Raw genomic sequence first — 14,635 nt, 5'->3', positions numbered from 1 at the left:
GAGCTCAGCATCAAGGCCCAGTAATGATTCCCAGCCCGAGTCCTGATTAGAAACATGCCGGGTGCTTCTGCACTCCGCAGGCAGCCATGAGACCTTTTCACAACACAACACACATGAGCGTTGAGACTAGAGCTCAAGTAGATGTGTGAACCTCTCCTACTATTTCATTTATTGCTCCTCAAATAACTAGTCCTACACAAAATCAACAGACAAGCTTTCAAAGGTGCCCTGATTCCAACATAAACCTCAAACTGTCGTAAACATGACATAGACTTGAAAGAGGCTGCTTGCAGTCCCTAGTTGTTATTATGAAAACTAGTAGTAGTAGTAGTAGTAGTAGTAGTAGTAGTAGTAGTCGTAGTAGTAGTGGTGGTGGTAGTGGTAGTGGTAGTAGTAGTAGTAGTAGTAGTAGTAGTAGTAGGGGTCATCGTTGTCATCGTAGTAGTAATATTAGAAGAAGAATAATGACTAGTTTTCCATTAACCCCATCCTGCTTTTAGATTAGTGAAGGCTCACACTATGAGCAAGTCACACAGGTATAAAGTCATTGTTTCACTTCATTTGAAGGATTTATCACGTCTCCATTTGTGTATCTGCTCCATTAGACATCAAGTGGGCAGCGATGGATAATGTGCACTTACCTTCCTTAAAGGCCATATTTGTTTCACAAAATTACAGGCAAGCCGTGCTAAGAGATGCTTTATTGCCTCTGACCAACTAACTTCCTGACAATAACAAAAGCATTGCATGCTGAGCTGTATTTTGATGTGGTGTGTCAGCATAATTAGAGCTCCCATGAAGTCAGGGAGATGGGGGGGTGAAAGGGAGTCATGTCCATCTGTCAAGTGTTAGGGAGGTGGGCAGGGAGTTTAGTAACCAGTGTCCAATTGTTCACTGTTTTTAGGGCAGTCGTAACTGAACTGACATGATTATTCTTTCTTACACACACTGCCAATGTGTGAATGTGAGTGTGCATCCGTGCGGGTCTGAGTGTGTTGTGTGTTTGTGTTTCTACACATGTTGATGCAATGTCTCAAGGAACTTCACGAAGTTTACAACGACCTTACCCGACTGATTAATGAGGAATGGTTAGTTACCTGCGTGCACAGAGAAAAACACAATACAAAAAAACAAGTGTTGTTAGAAACATTTAGCACTAAAGGTATGAGTTACTTATGCTGGTAACTCGTATTTTTTTCTATGGAACTCATTCTCAGTTATTCGCTGAAAAGTCATCTATTCGCTTGACTCACTTTCAATAAACTACTCCTTGAAGATGCCATAAGAGGGTGCCAAAGTAGTCATCATGTCAAGCACGTAGATTGAAGTGATACATCTGTCGAAAACACTAACATCTCTGTATGATGGGGAGGAGCTTAGCTTTAGTTTAGATTGTGAGAGGAAGGTATGCGAGAGGAGTCTTCACCACATGAGCTTGTACTGGAAATGTACACGTATAGGCAGTTTGAAATCAACTGGTGGAACACAGTGCCCACAGTGATACACTCACACTCTCTGATGAAATCTGATCTGATTACTTATTCAAGGATGAGTGCTCAGGTAATGCTGAGAATTCTAAACTTGACAAGGAAGCCAAAAGACAGAAAAGGTGGGCACAGAAAAGAATCTTCACAACGTCCTCACAATACTACCTGATGGGTGTTATATCCATAAAATGTATTGACTGCTTTCTTTGTTGGAGTCAAGCCTAACTGTAGCCTGCTGGGTGCATCATGGATTGGCCAGCAGTCAATCTCAGGGCACATATAAACATAAAGAAAACATCTACAATAACATAAACTCTACAGTAAACCTGACCTGTATGTTGGGAGATTTTTTTGAGAGGGTGGACGGTTTATCTGATTTCTGTCTAATTTACATGTATTTCCACAGGATGATGCTGGCACACGATGTTGTTTGACGGTGTAAATTTGGAAGAAAGAGAATGTAACATCTTTTTCAGTTTATTTTGGATTGAATTGGATTTACTTTGATTAGTCTTGCAGCGGAGACATTTACATTTCACAGCTGCAAAGTTATGAAAGGTAGAGGAAAGGAAAGAAAAAAGTCAGAAAGCAAAATAGAGGAGCTACTGGAAAGGCAGCCACTCTGGCGGCACCATATTGAAGTCAAAAGAACCAAAAAACTGAATAACAAATAATACGATTTGATCAATCCCATTTTTCTGATAATTTTTCAATTTCTCTTTCCTTGTAATCCTGCTTTTTATGCCTGCAAAAAGTGACAGCTGTATTTTAATGTATATTTTTATTTTTTTATTTTTGTACATACCAAAATAGGTATATAAAAAATAGGAAAAAAGAAGAAAAGACAGGAAGCAGAGCTGGCGGTAGCAGAGATGAAGATGTTGAGGTTTTCTTTGGGGGTGACAAGGTTGGATAGAATCAGGAATGAATATATCAGAGGGACAACTCACGTTAGAGGCTTTGGAGAGAAAGTCAGAGAGGCCGGACTGAGATGGTTTGGACATGTCCAGAGGAGAGAGAGTGACTATATCGGGAGAAGGATGCTGAGCCTTGTACAGCCAGGCAGGAGACAGAGAGGAAGACCAAAGAGGAGGTTTATGGATGTTGTCAAAGAGGACATGAAGGTAGCTGGTGTGAGAGAAGAGGATGCACAAAACTGGGTTAGATGGAGAACACTATTTTGCTGTGGTGACCCCAGCAGGGAAAAGCTGAAAGGAAAAAAGATTTTTTTATATACAGTGAGACCTCAGCTTACGAACACCTTATCTTACGAACTTTTCATCTTACGAACGTCAAATTTAGGAAAATTAAACCTTGAAATATGCACTATTTTCATGTTACACACCCACCACGGCTGGTGGAGTAATCTTCGGTGGAAGAACAGCAAAGCACACGACCTTCGGATCTGGCGGAGTGATCTTCGACGGAAGCATACGACCAAACAGCGCTCCAGCCGGCGCTACTTTCCACACCCCCTCTCATTGAATGCACACGTCGATCGCCTCCTTGGAGCTTTTTGCTGATAATTTTACTATTATGGGAGCGAAAAAAAAACCACCACAGGCTCGTGTTCAGCCCAAAAAGACACAAAATAAAATCACCGTCGCTGAGAAGAAGGAGATAATTGAAAAACGTGAACGGGTGTGCGTTTGTGTGATTTAGTAGCCAAGCACGGCTATGCTAAGTCAACCATTGCTACCATTCTCCGGAACAGAGAAGCCATCAAAGGTGCGTCTGTTGCAATAGGTGTTTCCATGCTCTCAAAGTGACGTTCTCGGGCAATCGAAGAAGTCGAAAAACGTCTGTTAATTTGGATTAACGAAAAACAGCTATCCTGCGACAGCGTGAGTGAAGCTATTTTATGCGAGAAAGCACGGCTAATTCACGCCGATATCGCCATGCGCCAACCTGGAAGTTCGGCGCTGATTGAGGATTTTAAAGCCAGCAACGGATGGAGGAGGAGATAGCTGCAGCATCAAGTGAGCTCATAAAGGCAATGTTGGCAAAGTGGAATGATGTGCAGGCTATTACCGAACAGTTCCATCCAGAAAAGACTGTGGCTATGACAATCATCTACATGATGAACGATAATGTGATGTCTCAGCTTCGCAAGACCTTACAAGTCAGAAAGCAACAGGTGTTAATTAAGAGGTTTTTAATCAGCAAAAATGATGAGGAGTCTCCAAAGAAGCAAAGAAGATAAGTTATCAACAGTCCTTATGGAAGGTGACTCTCCATAAGCCATCGACGACCATCAAAAAGGTAAATAAAACTTTATTTTACAGCACAGTTTATTTCTTTAATTACAGTCCTCATGTAATGTGTCTCTCTTTCAAAACAGCAATTCCCTCTGACCTTCGACCTCCAACACCATTCCATCAAGCCATCAATGACCATCATAAAGATAAATAAAACGACTTTATTTTATAGCACAGTTTATTTCTTTAATTACAGTCCTTATGGAATGTGACTCCTTCCAAACAGCAATTCCCTTTGACCTCAGACCTCCAACGCCATTCAGTTTTTCTAGTACCTTCAGGGAGGGGGGTAAATGTAGCATATGTCATAATGCTACAGGAAGTTCCGACAGGTCAAAAAGCAGCGGTGACGTCACGACCGCAGGTAGACTAACATGGTGGCACAATAAAGACGTTGACAAAGCAACTCTTCTCTCATTCTCCGGACACAACACCATCGATCCGTCTTTACATCTGACATGCACACAACATGTTCCCTTTTTCGTAATCGTTGTACTAAGTTTATCCTGTCTACTTGATATCTAATTTTAAGCAGATTCTTTACTTACAGACAGTGTAGGTGTTCAAATAGAATCAGAATCAGAATCAGAATCATCTTTATTGCCAAGTATGTAGAACACACAAGGAATTTGTTTCCGGTAGAACACGCTGCACTAGTATCGTCGTCAAAAAAACTGCTAAGTGGCACTATACAGTTCCATTTTGGCTACTGTTGAAGAGTTCAAAGAGTTAATGGCTTGGGGGAAGAAGCTGTTTAAATGTCTGCTGTATTTGGTGCGCATGGATCGGTAGCGCCTGCCGGAGGGGAGTAGCTGGAAAAGGTGGTGGGCAGGGTGCGTAGGGTCCAGTAGGATTTTCCGCGCCCTTGTTCGGATTCTTGCAGTGTGCAAGTCCTCGAGAGTGGGTAGGGCGGTGCCAATGATTTTTTCCGCCGTCCTAACTGTCCGTTGAAGTCGGGTTTTGTCCATTTTTGTGGCGGCCCCGAACCAAACGGTGATGGAAGAACACAGGATGGATTCGATGACAGCCGTGTAGAAATGTTGCAGCACCTCCTGTGGAAGGCCATGCTTCTTTAGCAGCCTCAGGAAGTACATTCTCTGTTGGGCCTTTTTCAAAATAGAGTTGGTGTTGACCTCCCACTTCATGTCCTGGGAGACTGTGATTCCCAGAAACTTGAAGGTCTGAACGGTTGACACAAGGCAGTTGGATAGTGTGAGGGGTAGCTGTGGTGATGGATGTTTCCTGAAGTCCATGATCATCTCAACTGTCTTGAGCGTGTTCAGCTCCAGGTTGTGACGGCTGCACCAGAGCTCCAGCTGCTCCACTTGTTGTCGGTACGCACACTCGTCGCCGTCTTTGATGACCGTGGTGTCGTCTGCGAACTTTATGAATTTGACAGCTGGGTGCGTTGAGGTGCAGTCGTTTGTGTAGAGAGAGAAGAGCAATGGAGAGAGGACGCATCCCTGCGGGGCTCCAGTGCTCGTGGTTCGTGTTGTGGATGATATATTTCCCAGTCTAACATGTTTCGGCGACTACTTCCACGCGGAAGTCGTCGCCGAAACATGTCAGCTATTTGAACACCTACACTGTCTGTAAGTAAAGAATCTGCTTAAAATGATATGTTCCCTTTTTGTTCCCCCCCTCTTCAAGATTACAACCCATGTCTCCCAACAGTGAGGAAGACAAGTCATCCACTGCTCAACCATGGTGCCTGAGGTATGCTCCTTATGGAGTCAAATTAATTACACTATGGCTAACTGAAATCTTGTCCATATATGGACCCATATATGGACCTTGTCCAACTTCAGGACCTTCCTGAAGTTGTCAGGCAACTGCTTGTGACCTCATAATTGGCAATATGTTTTTGGCCTTGTATAAGAATCAGACTACAGCTGCATCTCATTTTTTACAGTCAAAGTTGTTATCTTGACACACGTTATTTTGGCCGGAAAGCGAAAAGTATTTATGTTCTTAGTTTGGGCCAGGTGCGTATTTAATAAACAGCAAAATAGTGGAAATTGGATGATTTAAACAATTCCCGCGAAGAGCTTAATTGATGGAAAACACAAGGCAGCCTATTGTATCACCATTACCTTTGCACAGCTCGTCCCTGAATTCTTTTTGAGTTGTGTATTTGTAATGTGAGAGCAAAGAAGTGTGGAAGTGCCTTTCACTACAAGCCTGAGGCCTTCGGGCAGCTCTCCTACCTGTGAAACACTTGTATGACTCATTTTTTTTCCCCAAAAATACGCATTTTGTGTTGTTATTTTATGTGTTAGTAATGATCCATGCATTAGAAATTTTACGGCCCAATAAACTGGTGACATTGGAACCAAATTGGCTGGTCGTACTTAGTTGCTTTATGGGGAAAATTTTTGAGGTGTAACTGCCTCAAGGGAGCACACACTTGAGGGAGCAATATACACAAAGTGAGAGTGAAGCAAATCATCTTGCTTTCAACGGGGCCCCTGAACTTCTGTCATTACAGTTTGTAATTGCCACATTAATATGTGGGCCACGTTAGTGTTTGCATAATGTTCACAATAATATAATGTCCAACAAATTCTGGTTTACACTGTACACTACACTGTAAAATATCACTTGAAACAAACATCTGTTTGGCACTGATCTTGAGGCTGCATATGGAATCCTGTCATGAAATTGATTAACAGTGGAGGTTAAAATCCTGCTGTGTACGTTCTCCACCCTCCCAAGATTGGATTGGATTGGATTGGAATGGATTGGATTTGCCTTTATTAGTCTCGCAGTGGAGAAATTTACATTTCACAGCAGCAAAGTTATGAAAGCAATGAAAGTAGAAAAACAAAATACATGAGCTGCTAGATAGGGAAGATAGGGAAGAAATATAACCATGTACTGTTTTCGATCTAAATTTGTACTTTGCAGTCAGGTAAGGATTGATTCAGCTGTATTGTTGCATTTTATTAAATTATATGTCCTGTATTTTCTGGTGTATAAGGCACAGCACCAATGAATAGTGTATTTTAAAACTTGTTCAATATAGAAGGCGCCCCGGAATATAAGGCACACCTTCAATTAATGAAAAACGTTTTCCAAATATAATACAGTGGGACCTTGGTTTACGAACTTAATTGGTTCCTGGACAGTGTGTAAGGCGAAAAGTGTGTATTCCAAAAAATAATTTCCCATAGGAAACCATTAAAATCTGAATAATCCGTTCCCAGGTCCCCTTAAAACCTAATTTTCTACTTTCTAATTTTCTAAGCCTTAAAACTACACAAAATATACCTTACTTTATGTATAATAAATGTGCTATAGCGGGCGTACAACTTTGACATCTTTCAAAACGTCTCAGCCATCGGGCCAACAACTTCTTCAAGAAAAAAGAAACAACTTTTTTCAAATAAAACTTTTGTTTTATTCAATAACGCAAAAGCCACAAACAGGCTGCTGATTGGCTGCCGGTGCCGCGTATGCAAATTGCCAAACGAACGTTCGTTTGGCAATGAGCATCTCTTTCACCATCTTGAGGAATGATCCCTTGTAGGTGCTTTCTCTGTGATAATTGTATCTAGTTCTTCAGCAATTGTGATCTGTTTAGCTGGGTTGATAGCTTTTTGCATCAAGGGCACAGGTGACTTGTGCAGGTTATTTGTGGTGCCTGATTGATGGGATATTTTAACTGTTTTCTATCCATTTTCTCACTATTCTCACACTCTTACACTTTTTTTTTTTTTTTTTTTTCAAGCTCTGTCACCTCCATTTCGTGTGTGTTTTCTCACTCTCTCTGTCTGCCTGTCTCTTTAATGTTTACCACCCCCCCCCCCCTGCTGGGTTCTTGACCAATCATGCGGCTTTAACTGAAGACGGCATTTTGTTTTTTGGAGGACGGCCTCACTCTCTCTCTGTCTGTAACTGCTGTGTTCTTGACCAATCACGTGGCTTTAACCGAAGTCTGCGGGGAATAGAAGACAAAAACAGTGGCCACCATTTTCTTGTTAGGAGAACGGGCTCGTTCGCGAACGACACATCACTCTTTGTGGCAGCTCCATATGTCTCCCGATAAATAATTCGTATGCCAAGGTAAAATGTTCATAAATGTAACGTTCGTAAACCAAAGGGTTCGTAAGCCAAGGGGTTCGTAAACAGAGTTTTCACTGTATATGAATATATAAAGGTTTTCCAATTAAAAATCACACCACATTATGAGGCGCTACAATGGAGGCTGTTACGCACTACTTCTTCTACGGGGGAAATGGAGTTGGTGGCTGCTGACAGCAGTTGCGAGTCCTGTTTCGGCTGAATTTTACTTCACATATAAGGCGCAAGTGTGTAAAAGGCGTAGGGTCGTCTTTTAATGAAAATCAAGTCTTTTGGGTGTGCCTTATACACCAGAAAATACGGTACCTATTGTTATAACCAGTAAGGGTATCCTGCCTGATTGCAGGGCAACTGCCAAAGGTACCCATTTGAATCTTCTTCTATCTCCCGCTCCAACATGAATACGTTTTGTCTATTTAATTTGATTAGTACGGAAGAAGATTAGGGCCACTGAAGAAAAAAATATGGTTGGCAATATTCTGACTTTACATTTTTTAAGTGAGAATTCTGACTTTCTCAAAATTCTGAGAATAAAGTCAAAATTCTGACTTTAAAGAATTCTGAGATTAAAGTCAGAATATTGCCAACCATATTTTTTTCTTCAGTGGCCCTAATCCTCTTCCATAGATTAGACATAATTTTATTAATGAAGAAAAATGGCACAATGGTTATTTATTTATAATGGCCATCAAGAATCTCTGTCACTCTCCCTCATAGATAATTCATACAACTGCTTACTTTTGCTACTGCCAGGACTTTCAGCAGTGTAGTCTAGCATGAGCACACTGAGGAACCTTTCACCAGTTTCATCTGATATGCTGTGACTCCAAGCAGGAGCTGACGCCACAGATGCGGTCGACATGTGCGGGTTAGTATAGGTCAAACAAGGAGCTATAGTCTTTTGACAGAGTTCGGAGGCAGGGTCAGACTAATGTGATTTATCAATACAGCACAAAAGTGATTCATTGTGCATCATATCGACTGATAATTCGCAAAATAGGCTATGTCCATCATCGCCTAATGAGTGAGGAGGTGTCTGGGAAGATGAATGGGGTACTTGTTCGGGAAAGTGTGCATCATTGTTCTGGGCACCAAGAATATGCACCTGCAAAATGACCTTATATTTGTCAGCTGTTCCGCAAGTGCTTCATTCTCTTACAAACACACACACGCTCACACGCGGACACATGCACGCACACACACACACACACACACACACACACACACACACACACACACACACACACACACACACACACACACACACACACACACACACACACACACACACACACGGATTAATGGAGGGGCCTGAGAAAAGAAACGCTGTAGTTGGAACTTGGTTTCAGGTCATGACTGCGCTGTGTAATCCCTCTCAGGTGATGCTGTCCACATTCAGCTCGTTCCTACTGATCAGCTTAAATATGCCTTCCTCAACCCATAAAACTCCTCCACCGTCTTCTCACCAGCAAGGACGATGAGAGTGAGGGAGGGCTGCTGCTCTTATTCACCCATCAAAACCTCAGATCATTCTTCAGCCTTTCTGCAAAGCCATCAATGTGTCAGTTAGCTGGTGCCACACAAGAATAAAGTCAACAAAGCTTGACAGTATAGTGGAAAGAAGAAGGTTAGTATGCAGGGCTCACATCACCTGGATTAGACGTGCGTCATGTGAGAGAGCAGTGTCAATAGACATGACATTTGAAGGGCTGCCTTCCCTTTTTCCAAAAGCTACAGTGGCAATGTGGGTTATAAAGCAGCCACTTGGAGCATTCCCGCGCTCATCAAAAGATTATATTGCACAGAAGTCCCGGGTTCCAACATTAACACTGCCAACCACAAACTGGGGAATTTGTGGAAGCTTTCAGCACACATAGGCTTGGTTTGCTAGGCCAGGATGGAGAAAAGATTTGATAATGTAGTGTACGTCTCCAGCCTTCTCTTATCAAGCCATTATACTGGCAGAACTTTCAGGGGTAAGAAGAATAAAATAAAAACAAGTGAAAGCATTTCCAACTCTAATGATTGTCTCACGTCTGCCCTTATTTTTCTTTGTTGAAATAAGGGCTTATTCAACTTCATGTCATCACCATTTTCTGTGGACTTTGGCATCAAAACACATCCCGCAATCCATGTTCTGACTGTCATCAGTGGTACAGTATGGCATGCATTTCTGACGTTGCTCCCTGCATCCTGCTAGGCCACAATTGATTCATCTAAACCCTTTCAATCCTTAAACATCTGGAGAGGTGGTTCAGCAACACATCACTGTGAATTGACCATGAAAAGATTGCAAATTAGCTGCAGACGTTTGGTAATTCAAATTCGATGCAGATTCAAAGGGGTTAACAGTATCACATGGCACCTTTTCACCACTCGGGCTGCTAGTACATATTCATTACCTGCTCAACAGCTGTGTGTTGCTCCTGGCGGTGCTACTCAAGTGTGATTTTATGTAGTCAGCAGGTGGCATCATTAGCCAGCAAATAGAAATAACAACTCTTGTCTTGTCAATCACCCACTCTCTAAGGGGCAGAATAAGATGCTAGTTATTTACTTGACAAAACAATCACTAAATATAAAGAAGAGATACAATACCAGCCATAATGTATCAAACAGCATGCATTCAAAGCTAATCATGCTCAATGTTGACAAGCTCAGAAAGCTTTAAACATATGAATGTGCAGTTTGTATGTAAGTAGAATACAAGAGACACCGCTCAGTATGATACAGTAAAGTTTGCCACAAACGCAATAATTTTGGCAAAACACACATTGATTGTTGTGATAAATTGTTTACATTAAAACCATCTATCCATCCATTTGTATCGCACCTCACCAGTGCTGTGCGTGTGCTGCAGCCGATGCCAGGGGAAGTTTGGACAAGAGACAGGGTACACCACAAACTAGTCAGCAGTCAATCTCAGAGCAGATATAAACAAAACAGCGTGATTGTATAAAACATAGACACACAGAATGTTGTATCATGCAGCATACGAGCTCCAAAATATTTGAAATCAAAAAGATCCCAATCACTTGACTAAATTTAAAACAATCATCTGGTCTTATTGAAATCCTCACAAAATTGCTCAGAACAGAACACCACTCACACCTCACTTGGTTATGTTGATACATGCATGCCTCACATCAGTGGCAAAACATTTGCATGCGTGTTCCAAAAGGCATGAGTGTTGTGATTGTTAAACAGAAAACAGTTGTGCTCAGCGAGAACAGTATTGCCAAATTGAGTTTCAAGTGTGTCTGGGACTCAACACTGCTGAACGATTTGGATAGCTCCTCGTACATGCCAGACAGACTGTGTACAAACCTGTCAAAAGAACGTGGAGGATTACAAAAATACTTGAGATTTTTTTTCTTTTTTTGGACTGGACAATGATCTTATCCACCTCTCCTTGGTGCAGTGGTCAAGAAAAATAGGAGGCAAAAATTCAATGTTTGAGAAGACTTTTGCAAAAGGTGCTTTGGCTGCCGTGTTCTGCCAAGACACCTTGGGGGAATAATAATTCCCAATAGTTTTTAAAATTGGAATCACCTGATGTACCTAAATCATGATGTACCTACAGAGTCAAACTGTCTTGACCTCATCTCCAATGCACCTCCCCTCACCGTCTCAGTCATTTGCACCCCCCCCTCCCAATATACCCTCACACACATACACTCGCACACATGGGTTTTGCAAGTGGGGGAAAGTGCAGATTTTTTTAAGGGCCCATATGACGGACGCACAGACGAGAATACAGTATTTTCAGGCAGAGGGATCTCAAAGGTGTACTTTTTCCCCACAGAGTCCCAAATTTCCAATAATTCCCCAACACGCAAAAGCAGACTGTAAAGCAAAGATGAAGATGTTCTGCCATTCAACATTGTTAGAATGTTCGAACAGCGCAAAAATACAAACATAACTCTAAAACGCTACCTAACAGTCATTCAAGACAGCAGTCTAAAAATGTGTGTGCGTGTGTGCCAGCACCCTGCAGTGCTTCGCTGATTATTTGCAGATGGACAGTGGAGGGCTTTCAGAGTGTGGAGGTTCCCCCTGGCACGTAGTGCATATGATTAAATGTGTGATTCTCATACAATGTACAAGAAGCAACCCCCTGCCCTGACATTGAATAACTTCTCTAGAACATTAACACACAGCGAGGACCAAACCGGTTGCCTAAAAGTTGCCATAAAATTAAACAACAACAACAACAATAAACACCACCCTCAGCCTACAACCATTGGGTGCCCAAATGATTAGATGAGTTATGTCACAGGTCTAAAGAAGACCTGGTTGGGGCCAACTATCTTTATTCTATTATTATTATCTGTCTCCTCGTCCATTGAGAGTACAGAGCTGTGTTTACAAAGAAGCTGATCCCCTAATCAACTGTGCCTCCGCTGAGCGATTGTTATGCGGGTTTCCTACCAACTGTTCAAAGTGGTGATGAGATCAATTAAAACCAGCTTAGGATGCTTGAGAGGAGATGTGCGATTCACATGTCGGGGTAAAGGAATTCCGTGACCATTCATGAAATAACCATAAGTACCCCCTCTATCCACATTGAGATGTAACTATGCAACCTTCGCACCGGCAACTTTTTGGACATATTCACTTTTAGTCATCATCGCAGGTCGTTTTTCTTTTATTAGCGATGTATATTTAAACACATTATTCACTCAACATCACAACCTTTGCAGCTACACGTGCCCGGTATATTTGCGCACATTTAACGCATACCGACAGCGAAAAACCGGATCTTCATGCTTTCAATCACGCTTTTGTACGATTACACAATGATAGATGACGTTATGTTTGAGTTTATGTTCGTTGTCGTTTATTCTAACACTGCGGAATGTTTCTTGGCGTCGTTTATGCCAAAACGCACCCGAGTGTTGTCAGAAAAAGAAACAAATACTATACAACGTTGGGCTACTTTTTGAAGGACCCCCGTTTTAAAAGGCGCGTGCAAAACACTAAACCGCGCTGATATAACAGTGTGTGCGTCCAACCAGTAGTCAGTATCTGGATGCTACTGTACGAAGCTGTAACTTTTACCTCTTTTGTTTCTCCTCCAGCGTTGTGACGGCGCCTGACAGCTGCTGTACTCCATACAGTTCAATACTATCAGGGCAAATGAGAAGAGTCGAAACTGCATCTGGACGGCTATTAAGTTGTCCGGACCCCGATTTAAAAAAAAAAGGGGGGGGGGGTGATGAATTCTTTGTCAATCTTCTCCTGTGTTTCCTTTTAGTCGAGCAGCAAATCTGTCAAACATTAGATGAGATGCGAAATATCGGGTCGCCAATTGGGATCATTTTTTTGAGCAAGATGATCCTCCGCAGACTATGAGTGTCCTTCCTCGTCGGTGAGCTGTAGAGATAATCACAACCGCGATTAGTGTGACGAACCCAACACCTTGACCGAACAAATGAATGTGATTTGCGTGATAATTTGGTGAAATGGTGACAGATAGACCAACAGAGACAAACGCCCCTTCCAGGACCTTCGCGCAATAGCGCGTAAAAGTGAACAAACCGCTCGGTGACGTAAACCTCCAATCAAATTACCTTTCTGCGAAAGAAATGTCCCTCTGCTCCGGTTTTAGGTTCCCCTGGAGTGCAAGTGCGGCTTGGGAACAGGCAGCATCACTCCTTGTGTGACAAAACTTCTGTTTCCAATAAGAGGGCTGAGGGCCAACAGCTACGAACGCGTCGCAGCGTGCATGAAGTGAAAGCGAGGCAGAATTTCCCCCCTTTGTGTAAAAGTCTTGAAGTCCGTTCACCTGTGTTTCTTCAAAGTTTGTCACGAAGAAAGAACAACGGATACAAAACCACGCGTGTTTATACTTGTACGGATTGAGAGCCGCAAATACGATGCATGTGCGTTTATGCGTGCTGCTGAGGTTGAGCGCCGACAGACTCCAGATTGGTCCTGATGCTTTCTGACTCCTTCCTCATATAGAGCCGGGCTGATGTCACGCGTGGAGACTTGTAGTTTTCGCCTTCTTCTTATTTATGATGCTAAAGACAACATGTCGTATATTCGCTCCCATCCAGCCACCCAACCCACTTGTCTGTCAGGCAAACGGATGGATGCAAATTTGTTTATGGGTGCTAGTGGGCGTAAACGAGATTTTTGAGCCTCTTGATGTAAGACAGTTGAAGAGGAAAAAAAAGTCGATTTGGGGCTGGCAGGAGTTGGAATAGTGACTGCGGGAACAATTTACATTTTTCCTGTACAATCACCGATATCCCAAAGAAGATCCCACTTCCTCAATGCTAAATTCGAGCCAATACCTTCCCCTGAAGTTAATACGGATCAAAAATGAAATAATGACATCGTTTTCAGACTAAAATTTGTCCTGGTGTTAATTAGAAGTTGGATGTATTAAAAAATACGAAGGATGTGCCTAATGTGCGTAATGAGATGAGTCTGCCAGTCTCGCCACTTCGTTTTATTGCGCGACTAAATCGGCCACCCGTCCCCGAAATTAATGTAAATCGTTCGTGAGACTCAAGTAGTTGTTGCACGTGCATAAATCATCCTGTAATTTCAGGGTTTTCTTCAGTTCAGGCATTTAAAGCTGACCCGTGTGACCTCATAAATGGATACAATCTCGGGCGTTCAGCTTCTCCTTCAGCCAACCCTACCTTGATGAGGTAGGGTTGGCACTATGCTGGCTGGCACTCATCTGCTTTCCAATGACATTCACACTCTGGCAACTTGTCAACTTTGAAACTCTTTCAAGGAAAAATGTGACTCACTCACTGGTAGTGTCTCACACTCGTGTAATGGAAGATA

The 14,635-nt window shown here is 42.4% G+C and overlaps 1 protein-coding gene across 1 annotated transcript in view; it reads right to left on the bottom strand.

Moving 5' to 3' along the window:
• Positions 1 to 13,802, bottom strand: part of rspo2 (R-spondin 2) — a 91,006-nt gene extending 77,204 nt beyond the window's left edge. The window contains exons 1-2 of the mRNA XM_088998144.1: positions 13,402 to 13,802; positions 12,890 to 13,204 (exon numbers count right to left, since the gene is read on the bottom strand). Of these exons, the coding sequence (XP_088854270.1) occupies positions 12,890 to 12,989 (100 nt within the window). The 5' untranslated portion in view covers positions 12,990 to 13,204; positions 13,402 to 13,802. The remainder of the gene's footprint in view (positions 1 to 12,889; positions 13,205 to 13,401) is intronic.
• Between the last annotated feature and the right edge of the window lie 833 nt (positions 13,803 to 14,635).

Source organism: Hippocampus bargibanti, linkage group LG06 (assembly GCF_051943395.1).
Source record: "Hippocampus bargibanti isolate YZ-2025 linkage group LG06, ASM5194339v1, whole genome shotgun sequence".
NCBI classification, from domain to species: Eukaryota; Metazoa; Chordata; class Actinopteri; order Syngnathiformes; family Syngnathidae; genus Hippocampus; species Hippocampus bargibanti.
The sequence above is the reverse complement of the archived record's forward strand: the minus strand, read 5'-3'. Positions and strand labels throughout refer to the sequence as shown.